We start from the raw sequence: 13,878 nt of genomic DNA on the forward strand, positions 1-13,878 counted from the left end.
AAATGTACAGAGCATTTATTGCAGAAATCCAACCGTGCATTGGGGGTTTCAGTCTTGTTGAATACACACAGGGCTATCTACCTTGCAAATCAGCTTTCATCAATGCAACTTTGTCAGCAAAATAAAAAAGCAAAATATATTAAATGTTAGTAAGCAATATTGAAATGGCAGCAAACACAGAAAAAAACATTCAGAATAAAGTGCATGCTGCTGTTAAAGAGAGGAAGAAATGCCATATAATGCAAACAAATTAATGCTAATAGCCATAAATCTTCAGGCAAGCCAAAATAAGAAAGCAGTAATTTGCCAGTATTTTACTACAAATATAATGGTTAATTGAGCTGATGACATGTAATGAAGGAAAATTAAAAGTTTTTTTTTTTTCTTTTTTTTCCCCTTGGATAGATATGAATGCATTAGCAGAATAAATGCATGGCTGAATCCTGACTAGCCATTTGTCATGTTCACATATACTGAATTCAAGAATAATTAGCGCTGTCATCCACTCCGGTCTTTCTTTTTTCTAGCCTTGTCTCAATGACTGGTGAGTGAAGACTGAAATACAGATCATGAATTACTGATTCCTTTCAGCTCGCACGCACATTTCACACCAATTTTTGATATAACAAGGAAAAATTTGATTCTAGGATTACAAAATTCTCCTAAATCGTTTTGGAGAATACACATTTATATCCATTTGAAAATACCATTTCCAGTTAGGGATGACAGAGCAAATCCAGCCCTAAGATTATGTAAATCCTCTAAATTATTCTGGAGAGAAAGATCCACTTAAACCCATCTTTCACACTGCATCTTCTTCAAAGATCTCAGCGTGGGATTTTCATTTGATTTGCCATTATTTTAGTAATCAGTCAGTTCAATGGCCACTTGCTTTAAACGAGTCCCTGCTTGAGCGCACCTCTCAACCAGGGCCTGAACAGTCATCACTGTGATTAAGGATGAAAGACAACGTACGCAGCATCAGTGTTCAGGCAAGACTATTAACTACTTTGTTATATTTTCTCCTATTCAAATAACAATAATATCCATAATGGATTGATTGCAGTATGCAGACATAAGACTATGATTTTCCTTTCACAGGAGCTCTGAGCCCAGAAGTTTAAACATTTGGGCATTACATCACCCTTTCTTGAGCTGGGGATTATAATGACAGAATCCCATAGCTGACAAGACACTTACATTTTTTTCCTCACCAGATTCTGCTGCTCAGAAACTTTACAAAGATGAAGTGAAAATATCTGTAGGTGTTTAAATGTTATATATTCATGCATTTATTTACACTTTAGTTATGCAATGTTAAGTTTCCTCATCATTGCAAAAGTAGAGCAAAAGTCACAAGGACTCAAAAGTACAAAAACTGCAGGACCCTGGAGGCATATTAAAAAACGCATGTTAAAACACACAAATATGAAAAAATACAGATAAGACCTTGGTAGAAAAGGTTATTCTGCTTCTTTTAAAATTTCAAAGCACTTTTGGTTTTATTTGTAGTAGTCATCATTCAAAAAATGCCATCAGAATTGGCTTACTGGTAAGACTTTTCTTAGAAAAAAAAAAAAAGAGGGAGAGAGATTGGAGACAGTTCAATATTGGAAAGCACTATAATATCTACCATAACTGATTTATGTACTCCTACAGATTATACAAATCTATGTTATTTAGTAAAATATTGTAATACACTCGTCTCGATTGCTTACCTTTACAATAGTTAGCTAAAATGTCAATCAAATTCATTCAGTCTTCACTGTGGACTTTTTAATAGAGGGAATTTGGTCTCTCCTTTATCTCTGTCTAATGAACGGGCTTATGGGCTATACATATTACAGAAGAAGCATTCTTTTAGTTGATGTGTACTGTTTTATTTTATATATATATATATATATATATATATATACACACATATATATATAAAAATTCATCTCGCCACCAAAAATCTTCATATATGTTAAGAAAGACTATGAAACTTTCTATATAGTTATTTTCAGACAAATTATATTCATACATGCATGCAATTAGTGCATTACTTTCCAAATATATTAAAACCATGTTTTTAATAATTTCATATTTTCTGTAAATCTGATTAAAGTGCACTATGTACAACGGATCTAACTAAAGAAAAACAGGGTTGACACAGTGTAGCTCTGGGGTTCACCGTTAACAGACTGAAGACCTAGATAGCATATTCTGTTTTTAGTTGTAAGCATCTATCTATTCTATCCATTGAAAATGTGCCAACAGGATGAACTCTGTTACATGTAAATTATATTTAATGCTCAGTGATGGAGAACAGATACCTTCAGCCTGTGGATTTAATTCTGAAATGCAAACTTTACAACTTGTCAACCAATCGTATAATGTGGGGCTGCACAAATATATACCTAGGAAAATATACCTTAACACACTTTTATAACAGTAAAGTTATTGACAAATATCAGTTTTTTAAGGACAAAGCCCTAACAGACAAAATTAAATCATGGCAACAAACATGACAGAAGAGAGTAAAAGACCTTTCTCCCCTCTTCTTTTTTTTTTTTTTTTTTTCTCATGGGGGAATTCAATCTCAAAAGAATCTGAAGCATATCAAATCCAAGTGTTTCATTTTGGAGGATGAAGTATTAGCAAAGGACATACACCCACTGTATTTTGGATTGACAGTGGTTGTGACTAACACTTTTTGCTTTGAAATCAATTCTACTACTGTGTGTCATGAGCTCTTTGGACTCAACAGCTTACGGGATTTACAGACCTTAAATGTCTCATTGCCATTTGAGAGGTAAAACTGTTCAGCTCTATGGATGGAGACACTCCTGTATGTACACAGCAGTGGAGCATTGGGCAGCTTGAGGCATACAAGAGTTTTCTAGGAGGCAGCTAAATTTGCAAGACGTCCATAGTATTTTATGTGTCAAAATATTTTTGTACATCTGACCCGTGGTCTGCAAACAAGAGACCAAGTTGGTCAAACATGGGAAGATCACCAACACAGGTCCAACAGTGGAAGATCTGATGGAAACAATGGAGATGGAAGTGTTCACTTGCAAGGTTTATGCAAAAGAGGGTAAAAGGGGATATTTCATCCCATGATGTTTAAGTTTTCTTTCTATTGGCAAAACTTTTGATGAGGCAGATCTCTGAGAGCCAAGCAGCACATCTGGTTTAACTATTCTGCTTGAGTCAGATGATTTTGGTGTTGGAAAAAGCTGATTCTCCACCGTAAAGAACAATATTTGTACTGCCTTTAATAAACTGCTGGTAGCTTTATTAAATTCACTGACAGCTTAGTTGTGCCATTGGTTTAAAAGGTGAACTTGCATTCTAGGCCTATGGCAATACTTCTTTGAACTACATAAAATTCATTTAGAAAATTACATAATTTCAAAAGAAGCTATGAAATGGATAATGGATTTAAAGCGTACTTTGACTCTTTAAAGGGATGGTACAGGCATGGAATTTGCTCGTGACATTCAGAAAGCAGAATCTAATTTTTCAAACTCACTGTAAATGAACGTGTATATATATATATATATATATTTCATTCCTGAGAGAGATATAGACACCAAGGCTATAAAAATATAAGCTGTGAATTTTACATATTTCTATGTTCTATCAAGAGAATTTATATTGGTAACTAAAGGAAACAGGAAAAGAACGAGCAAGTTCCACCCACACAAACTTACTGTAGGTACAGTAAATGAAAAGAGTTTGTCTGTCAGAAAGTTTGATGTGGCGAAGCTTGAGGAATCCTCACCCAACTCTATTTGAATAGTCTAAAATGTGTATTTACAAATTTAACAAACTTGATATCAAAATGATCGAGATTCAGAAATGAAATACTAAAATGTCATTTACACAATTTCTGCCCAGAGAAGAATGGTGCTTGAGAGAGGAAAAGATGTAGAATTGAGCAAGCCCACAAAATTCAGCACTGTGTGAATAAAATATATATACAGGGACAATTTAAGTTATTTCAGAAAGCAAAGTAAAGTGGAATTGAATGACAGGAGGAAAAAGAACTAGACTGATACCTCTGACGTACAAATACACCTCTTTCAATTCTATCCTCACTTACATTCCACAATATTTCAGTTGTGTCAAAATGTGAGATAAAACATATTTGGTTGCGACTGGCTTTGGGTATGAAGATCCCTGTGACAGTACAGATCTCAAAGGTAAGCTAAAATAGAGTTGAGGGAAGACTGATCTTCAAGAGTGTCATAAATTATCCTTCAATTAATAAACACAAAAGGTCTGTTTTAAAATTGTCTTTAATTAGCTAATGCTTTAGCATTACCTACATCTAAGTGTCATAAAGATACAAAAGGACTCCATTGAAGTTAATTGATTTTGTTTCTATCATTACTTAAAACACATCATATCATAAGTAAATAAGATACATGCAAAATAACTAGGCTAATGGAGAAGGATAGAACCTACATTTAATATTTAAGAAGTTAACTCACGTTCTCAGATCCATCTGTGCTGTAGGGCAGGCACAGATTTTTCTCCACAACACTAATAGAAATGCAGTCTATGTAAGAAGGGTTCCAATAAATTAAGTTATAAGCAGGTAAGATATAGACAGACCACGTGTAGAGTTTACATATCGACAAAACTCAGAATTAGCACAATACTTGCACTATAATATAAAAAGACATCAGCATATTCAGTACCTTCACATCCTCTTTCTATTTGCCCATTGCAGAAGAGAGCATCTGAGATTAGATCAGGGAGCCGTCCATTCAAATCAACTGATGCAAGACAGCCTTGAAAACCCTCCTTTGCATGCACCAGCTTTGGTAAGGACTTATACATTTCTTTGGCCACTCCTCCAATATACAAATCACCTGTTAAGAAGGAGGAAAATATTAGCCATAGGGAAAAAAACAAAAAACAAACAAACAAACAAACAAACAAACTGCTGTAGAATTTTTGACCTGAGTGAACTTAAAAAAAAAACAAACATTCTTCGAAACTTTTCTGAGACCTCAATAAACTTTCACAAGTTGTGGTATTTGCTCCTTCAAGATGATTAACTCAGCTGTTTTCAGGATAGTGGGAAAGACACGTGTTGGAGACAAGTTTTCACGAGAAGACAAAGCACATCCTTCTTGAGCACATCCTTCTTGTCATGAGGAAGGAAGAGTAAGAAGGTTTTGTAGGTGGTTAGCTATCACAATTCCTCATTAAAAGATGTCTGAATACTTCTGGAGCTCCACTTTAATATCAGTTTTGTGTTACACTGCTTGTAACACATGAGAGACGCTGCTTTGTTACTTAAATGCAGAAGAAAATACTAGTGGCATAGATGATATGAGAAGATTTTGCAGGACAATATTTTTCAAATACTTATCTATTCTTCATAGTTGCAAGACTTAGAAGTACCTGAAAATGTTACCTATGCGCCAGCTCTCATGTATAGGAAACACGTTTCTATTTCATAAATGAGGATTTTAGGATTTAGAATTTACCTTCTTCTAAAATGCATCCAACACTGACACATGTCACAAATGTATTCAGGGAATCTGCGCCCACATCATTCTGACCATGGATCCAGAACACTGAGGTAAAAGGCAGTTGATGGAGCACTAAGATACACCTAAGGTTCACTTATCCAGAACCATCAAATTAAAAATAGAGCAAGAAGAGCAGGCTTAGAGATATATCTAATGAGAAAGTTATACAAACCACTGGTCAGCAGTAAAATGACTGATTTCCCTCTCCAAAATTTGCACCTTGTGTCAGTCATTTAGGAACGGTGCTGGTTGGATGACTTCAGAATGGCACTCTGCCCACTAAGCAAACGGAGTTCTATTATCCATAATGCTCATGAGATGGACAGGTCCTATAAACAGCTCAGAACCTTGGGCAACAGGTCTTCAAGCTGGTCATTTCCTTCCTTTGAGTAATTAAATAGCTCTGAGATTTGCTTTGGAAGTACAGTAACACAGACGAGGGGATGCATTTCTGTTTTAAAACATTTTAGGTTGTGCCTTTTTTTCACGTATTTGGCATCTCAGGTAACCAGAACACTTTTCCTCTACTCTTCAAACTAACACAGCTTACTTCCATCAGGTGTGCCTCAAATGTCAGACTACAAGCTTCACCAGGCGCTTTCCATACCTAACATTTCCTAAAAGTTTACCATTCTTTGTAGGCAGATTTTAGCAACAGAACCAGCCATTTTAACCTGTTATGAGCAGGAACAGCAGCCACACCTTCTCCTATCTCTCCTGGTGTATTCACTTGTTTGCAAGGGAGTGTAATTCAGGGCTGTTTGTAACAGCTTACAATTTACCTGCAAGGAAATGACCTGAATCAAACAACTGCATACTAGACTGACACATTTTTATTCACTGCATGCCAGCCCTAAAACTCAGCTGTGTTTGAATCACTGGAGCCAAAAACCTTAGGAACATGTGTATTATTAATCTTATAACCCATCCAAGCAAAAATCTTAGCAATCATCATAATATACTAAGAAACCTCAAGCTTTCCCTACTCACATGGATAATTTGAAAAACAAAATAATGCTTTCCTCTAGAGCTTTAAGATATAGTATAAATCTCAGAAGCGTGATGTTAGGCATAGCAGCTTAATATATGGTGATCCCTGCGTTCCTACAAATAGCACATAATTCATTCACAGTAGAAAACCTTTGATATTTTTCAACCAGCTGTACTAGAAACAAGTTAAAATCTCTTGCCCCATCATAAATGTTCATCATCTTTTTCTCAGGTGAAACATTTAGAAAGTGAAGATCTTATGGGTTTTCTGAAGTTCTATACATTCAGTCATTGTCAGCTCAGAATATAGAGACAATTCATCTGAACTGATTGCAACAGACTTAAAAGAAAGAATCTCCAGAGAACGATAGAAATAAAGTCATATTTATGCTAGAAGGGTCAATTTTTTCCCTTCTCGATGCACATGCAATCTCTTTTTAAAACTTTCAACCTAACAACAACTTTTATTCTTTGAACAATTAAACCTTTAAAAGTGTAGACTTCCAAAATGATCCCCTGCTAACTCCTAAGATCCATCCCTCAAGAAAATTCAGACTGTGACGTACAGTCATTTAGCAATTGTTTTGATGAATGGGTAGACAAAGTTTAGGATACAGTGGCAGAAGATGGAGATGTACTCAGAATACTTGTTCCTGAAAATATAACAGTGGAATACAGTCAACTAGCGATTGGATGTACAGAAGTGTAATGCACTACACTAACATACATCATACAAGCAGCCATACTGACTCCTGGATTTAAAGTTTTAAAACCATATCCAAGTATTTCCTACCAGCTGAAACTTTTCCAGATTTAATATCAAGTATGATTTGAGTCTGCTGCTGATAGCACAAAATAATGCTTTCTTGCAGAGACATAACTTCTTTTGGCATTTTTTTCTATTTGCCATCACAAACATTTTGCATAGCTGTTTTTATTTCAATTAATAACTTAACACTCTTCATTTCTGTGTTCATCACATTGAAAAATTAGATTTACAGGATCAACACTCAGTCCATTAGAAATTCAGGTGAGACAACTGCAGAAAATGTTGTAAGTGAAAATATTTAAGAATAAGTTATTTACACAGTTTATTTATTTCACTAAAAAGAGATAAGAGGAATCAGCAGATTATGAGTCAATTCTCAGGTTTTCCCATCTTATTCACTTCTTATGTAGTACAGCTTTACTTCTGGAGATGTCACACATTAAAGGCTTTCAGGATTAACGTCTCATTGCGTATCTTGTTTCCTTTATGAATTACACACAAATTATAAAGTAAGATACTATAGTTCATCAGATCAATATTGTGAGATCATGACACTACCAAAGATATCTACAGCAATACTACTATCATTGAAAATATGGGGTCATTTCAGAAGTTAAAGCATAAGTGAAAATGCAATTCTATTTCTTTATTTCTTTCTTTTTTTTAACACTTGACCATTTTCTGAGGGTCATACTGAGAGGAATATACTGATACATTCATTATTATAGTGCTAACCATAGATTATGGAACTACAATTTAGCTATTACCTTTTGTGTGTGCATTTTCTTCTGAAGTTCATTTTCCTTTTTAAATGTATTCCTGGGAATCACCTTTTTTTTTTCTTTCTTTCTTTTTTTTTTTTTTTTCTATAAGCTTCCTGATTTTCATTAATTTAGAAAGTAACAAATGCATATAAAATATGCCAAGTGGGAAATAGAGAAGAAAAGGGCGAGGGAGAGAGCAGAATGCTCCAAAAATACCTTTGGATATGTGGAGAAGCTTAAGATCTGCTAGAGAAGCTTCAAACTTCCAAAGCAGACACTCCTTAGTCTCACAACTCTCCTTATTTATATTAGAACTAGTTACATAGAGCTGTCCTGTTTTATTCAAAGAAGAAGGATCACTTCCTCTCTTCACTTTTCTGAGGCCAAAAAAATAAGCATGCTAGAGTGTTACTCACTGGCCTGTGTGCTGTGTGCTAGAGCAATCACCTGGAAGGCAACACTTTCAGAGCCCAGAAGAATAATACTACTGGCCACTTACACCACATGCTCTGGTAGAAAAGAGTTCAGTGGGTTTTATTTATTGTTTACATCTTTTTACAGAAGATGCTGAAACTCAACGATACCTACAGGTGTTCTCCTATTTACATCTATCTCTTTTCTGACTTAGAGATGATTTGTGCATTCAGGAACGTGTGAAATTAATACAGAAAAAATCTGCTTGTTAGTAAATGAACCCAGGTTCTCAATGTAGTCAATACTGGAACCAGTTATAACTGGTTACATTGCTGAGAGTTCATTCTATACACTTTCTTCTTTTCCTTATTTGTGTCCTAACCCAAGAATCCTTATGGGATATATGCTGATGAATAAAAACTATTAATTTAAGGATTACCATTTTCTTCCAGCAAAAGTGGAGAGCACATATAAAAACTGCTCAGGAAACAGTAGCTTAATCAAAGTCAAGCTGCTTTACTTCTCTGAAATTTTATGTTTTGCCATATGTAGCAGGTGCTCATTTCTTGACAGAAATGAGTCATTCAAATATGGTTCTATTTACAAATAAAAACTTATTAAAAAAAAAAAAAAAAGTAAAACTCTGGAAGGATTTGTGGTGTGGCCTTTCCAGAATCCATGAAAACAACATCACCTGCATACTTTTATACGGCTGCACAAAGGCAGCCATATAAAATCCATCACTCCATCCATCACTCTTTCCATAAGTGGACAATCTCAGTTCTTATTCTGTTGTTTTCAATGGTACTTTCATCCATTCCCTTCATTTCTCCTATTTCATTATAGAAACCTGTATGCCTAGTTTCTAATGTCACAATGTGCAAAATCACTATTATTTCTAGGAACAGGACTGCTTCTGTACTATATCAGAAAGAGATAGATAGCCCTGGCATAACATGGCGGGCTCTGAAAGCACAACATGCATCTCTGCCATTCCTTCATATGAAAATACAAAGGAATAGCTGTCTGTGGCATAGCTGAGGTGGCAGGCATGCTTTTCTCCAAATACACTGTTTCAAAATGATCAACTATATAACAGCTTCTTCCCCCAGGCAGCCAAAGAGGAATGTAGACTGCAAAGACTGAGAAATACGATAGGGAAAGCATGATCTGGAAAGAAAAAAGTGCTCGCTCTTCAAGTCCTTCAAAATGCACAGGATTTGCTGTTACAAGACTCAAATTGCTTTGTAACATCTTGTTTAGTTGCACAGTTAATTACAAGGTAGATCTCAACATAAGAAGGTCCCAACTCATATTATTTTCAAATTATTAGAATGATGAAAGTAAATCATTCTCATGACCTGAGTACACAACCTGAGATCAGATGTTCAGAACCCTGTCCAGCCTGATCTTGAATCTCTCTTGGTAGGGGTTTCCACCACCTCTCTGGGCAGCCTGTTCCAGTGCCTCACGACCCTTACTGTAAAAAACTTTTCCTTATATCCAATCTGCCCCCTTCTTTCTTACAGCCTCCCTTTAGACAGGAAAAGATTGCTATCTGTTCTCATGGAGCCTTCTCTTCTCCTGGCTGAACAGCCCTGGCTCTCTCAGCTGTCCTTGTAGGAGAGGTGTTCCATCCCTTGGATAACTTTTGTAGCCCTCCTCTCGATGTGCTCCAACAGGTCCATGTCTCTACTTGCTCTCTAGCTTACCAACCTCAATGATTCTATGACTCTGAAAGCCTAGTAGCCATCGATAGCCACACTATATCACAGTTAATTGCCACAGTGGCTTCTAACTCTTCCTGTTTGTTTCCCAAGCTGTATACAATGGTGTAGGGACATTTCATCTGGGCAACTGGCCTTGTCACCTTCTTGGAGAATAACTCCTTAATTCCCTTGAAGTATTCCTCTTGAGTTTCCCTGTTGCCTTTGCCTGTTATCTCAGTGTTCTTTGGCTCACTGTCCTAAGTGCAGCCCACAGATCTCAGTGCAACAGGTTGAGGTGCTGTTTCTAGATTGTCTCATCCCACTTTCATTATCATCACTAAACATTCACTGTTTGTTCCATATCAGAAAAAAACTCAGAGATACTTAGATAAATAAGTTGATGAAATGTAATTGTTCCTTTCTGAATAAATCAAGAAGCCTGCTGTGGTAGTGATCCAAGTTATGAATTGGAGGATAGTTGACAAAGATTGAAATGATGCATCCACACAGCTCCTGCAGCATATTCTCTCCAGCATATGGCTTTTTACAGTACATACTATGCACTTGCTGTGCATTCACAAACCTGTTTGGTGCTAGAATCAAGCATTACTGAATTTTGTCTACCACTTGCAAAGCACTTGAGGGAAGACATGAATATGTTAACTTAGTGCTTTATGCCCACTTATTTACTTCAGCAAGTTTATTCTGTAGCTTCAGTATTGATTTGCGGTTAAAGTCATGGTTTTGATGCATTTTTTGTTTGTTCATATGTTAGTTTGGCTTTGAAGAAAATTGGGCTTTTCACATATTTTCCTTGCTGGATTGATGATCTCTGTCACATTTAGACCATCTTTCAACAAGTAAAGGAAAGGTTGGCTATGTTATTAGTCCAGGTTCTCCATTGTTATCTATCCTTTCAAACGCTTTGGGCAAGAGGCAGTTGTATGATGTGGCAGATGGTGCCTTCTGTCTTCCTCATCCCTCTACCGATAACCAAGCAAGGCAAAGGTAAGAAAACAATGTATGGGTTAGCAAGTTGCTCTTTCCTGAAGAAACATAGAAACGGATCTTTTCAGATCAATTCTACATTGCCTTCAGCATCTTCTCTGAATATTTCATTAAAGGTATTAGAAAATAAAGAAAAGGGTAAGGGAAAAAGGGAGAAAGTGAAACAGGGAAAAAGGAAAAAAGGAATGAGGGAAAGGGAAGAGATCACAAGCACTGAAATTGCCAGCACTGTGAGGTTTTCTTCAGTCATCCTTTCTGGCATATAGGATGTACTGCAGGTATTCGTCAAGAAAATTGAACTTTGAAGATATTCCCTTCCTTGGCTGATACTGCTTATTCTTTCTACTCATTTTAGAACAGGATTGCAATTCACACTGACAAAAGACTAAGGCAGTGAAGATTAAAAGAGATGATTAAGAAAACTTGCAGAGTTAATAGGTGCACCAGGAAAAATTTCTCATGCTTTTAACTTCAGTGGCAATCCACAGTGGAGACAGATCTGCTGTTCTACCTTTCTCCAAGGTTCCTGATCTCATCCTATCCCATCATGCTATATTTTCATTTAGGATTTTCCACACTTGATACAAATATGCATTTGCCTAAAAACTTCTCAGGCTGTTGTTATGCTGTACCCTACTTTATATGTCAGGCTCTCTCTGATGTGTTCCGCACTTACATTCTTAACCCCCTGGTGCTCAGTTTTCAATCCTACTACACTTTTTGGCTCTGTTCAAATCAGCTCAATGTTTATGCAAACATACTCACGCTCCTTTAAAGAAAACATTTCAAAAAGAGTTGAGTAAAGCTATGTGACAGAAAAGGGAGCAGGGGCCACGTCCTTAGCAGATGAGTTTTCAACAGGCAAAAACAGATACACAGAAGGGATGTGATTAAGTCTGAACATTATTCCAAATTTCTCCATGTTAAAAATTACAATTTCCCTAGAAGTCATCAATCCCTTTCTTAAATTACATATACTCTCAAACAGGAAATAGCTACACAAAAGCATTTTTCATTTTCTCGATAGCAACGATCCTCTGTTTCCCAATCACTTTATTTCATAGAATCATTTCTCTCTGTCCCACCTACACTATCCCCATCCCCCAGAAAACTTAGATGAATGGCACTGGCATTGAAGAAAAAGATAATCAGATCTAAAGTCTGCTTGTCCAATGGACTTTGAGGAAAGATGGTGATGCGTGTGAAATGGTAAATAATAAAGTCTAATTGCCATATAAATGTGCATGGTAATCCATCTCTCACAGAACTGATGCTATACAAATTACTTCATAGATAAGAGAGATGGTTGTGGTACAGAAGTGAGGTATTCAAGTGCATCAACTGTCTTTCATTCCTTTCCTGTTCTGATCACTTTTGCACATTGAATGCATCTGAAAAATAGACAAAATCTAATGAAGCAGGGATTTTCACACCATAGTGTATTTGGATTTCCCTTCTGAGATAAATTATTCTTCTGAAATCATTTACTGATTCTCTACTTCAATAGCCAACACATGCACTTCAGACAGCTTGTTTTCAAAACAGCGAAGAATTACACTTTCCAACAAGTAGCCTGGACATCAGAGACCTGCAGCATCTACAAAACTCTAACCCCTAGCTACTACATCAGGCAACATTCTCCACATAACCCTATGAAGAAGTTGACAGAGGTTAAATGTGCTCAGTTTGAACGTGGGTTTGCAGAGGGAAACATTTTTTGTTATATTACCATTGTCTTTACCCAGACAACTACCTCTAGATGAGAACTGCTTGGTCAGAATTCCAAAACTTATGGGGAGGACTGTACAATACCCATGGCAGCACTCTTTGAAAACGAATTTAGGATGTGCTTTTGGAAGGATGTTAGGATTCAACAAATGTGCCCCACAGAGATCCAGTATAGTATCTGTGAATTCAGCCGGAGGAGAGAGAAATTTATCACTTTATGCAAGTTGAGACTGTGTTCCAATTACAACCTGCAGATAACAAGAATTCAGAACTTTGTTAGTAGGATGTATTTAAGTTAAATATTCTGATTTGTCTTTTGTTTGATTTGGGAGTACAGATGCTTCCTACATTAGCGCTAGCACAACTTTTACTTAGTATTCCAGAAGGGCTTGAAAGAAACTCCACAATCAGAGAAGGTAATAACCTTCATGCAGAACAACTGCAGGAACACAGGCTTTGTCCACAACTCTTTGGGCCCTGCCACCCAGCTGGCTCTTCCTGTCTCTGCCCTCACTATTCCCTGCAAACGGAAGGATAGAGGAAAACACTTTTGTGCTCCTACTCCCTTAACCAGTTGTCCCAAAGCCCTGAAGTCCCTCTTGAGTTTCCTCAAACTTTCTGCTAGAACTCCATCACTGCCTACCCAAAAAAACAATAACAGAAAATAACCTGAGGGCTGCACCAGGAAAGGAAGCTTTCTCTTTGTATCTCTAACCCAGGCCCAAGGCAGTCAGCAGACTTTCCTACGAAGTGGTCCCTGCCTGCATTTTGGGCCTTCCCTTCCCTTCCGAATGGACAATGACCCCTCACTTTCCTATGTAGAAGCTATTTTGATGTAGAGCATAGGCCAACTTTACATTTGCAACTACTCTGTACAGAGGTTGCTTTCTCAACACTGTCAGGAAGACAACAGCTGCATCCACTGTTGTCTACTCCAACAGGTCACATTAGAAAGATCTATT

General features: G+C 36.7%; 1 protein-coding gene across 19 annotated transcripts in view; it reads right to left on the bottom strand.

Moving 5' to 3' along the window:
- The window catches only part of NRXN1 (neurexin 1), a 641,583-nt gene that overhangs the window by 329,100 nt on the left and 298,605 nt on the right, over positions 1-13,878 (bottom strand). For all 19 annotated transcript variants that reach the window (XM_090134782.1, XM_090134781.1, XM_090134773.1 and 16 more), the window contains one exon: positions 4,692-4,865. In XM_090134782.1, the coding sequence (XP_089990908.1) occupies positions 4,692-4,865 (174 nt within the window). The remainder of the gene's footprint in view (positions 1-4,691; positions 4,866-13,878) is intronic.

This window comes from Phasianus colchicus, chromosome 2, assembly GCF_987193195.1.
Source record: "Phasianus colchicus chromosome 2, bPhaCol1.hap1.1, whole genome shotgun sequence".
NCBI classification, from domain to species: Eukaryota; Metazoa; Chordata; class Aves; order Galliformes; family Phasianidae; genus Phasianus; species Phasianus colchicus.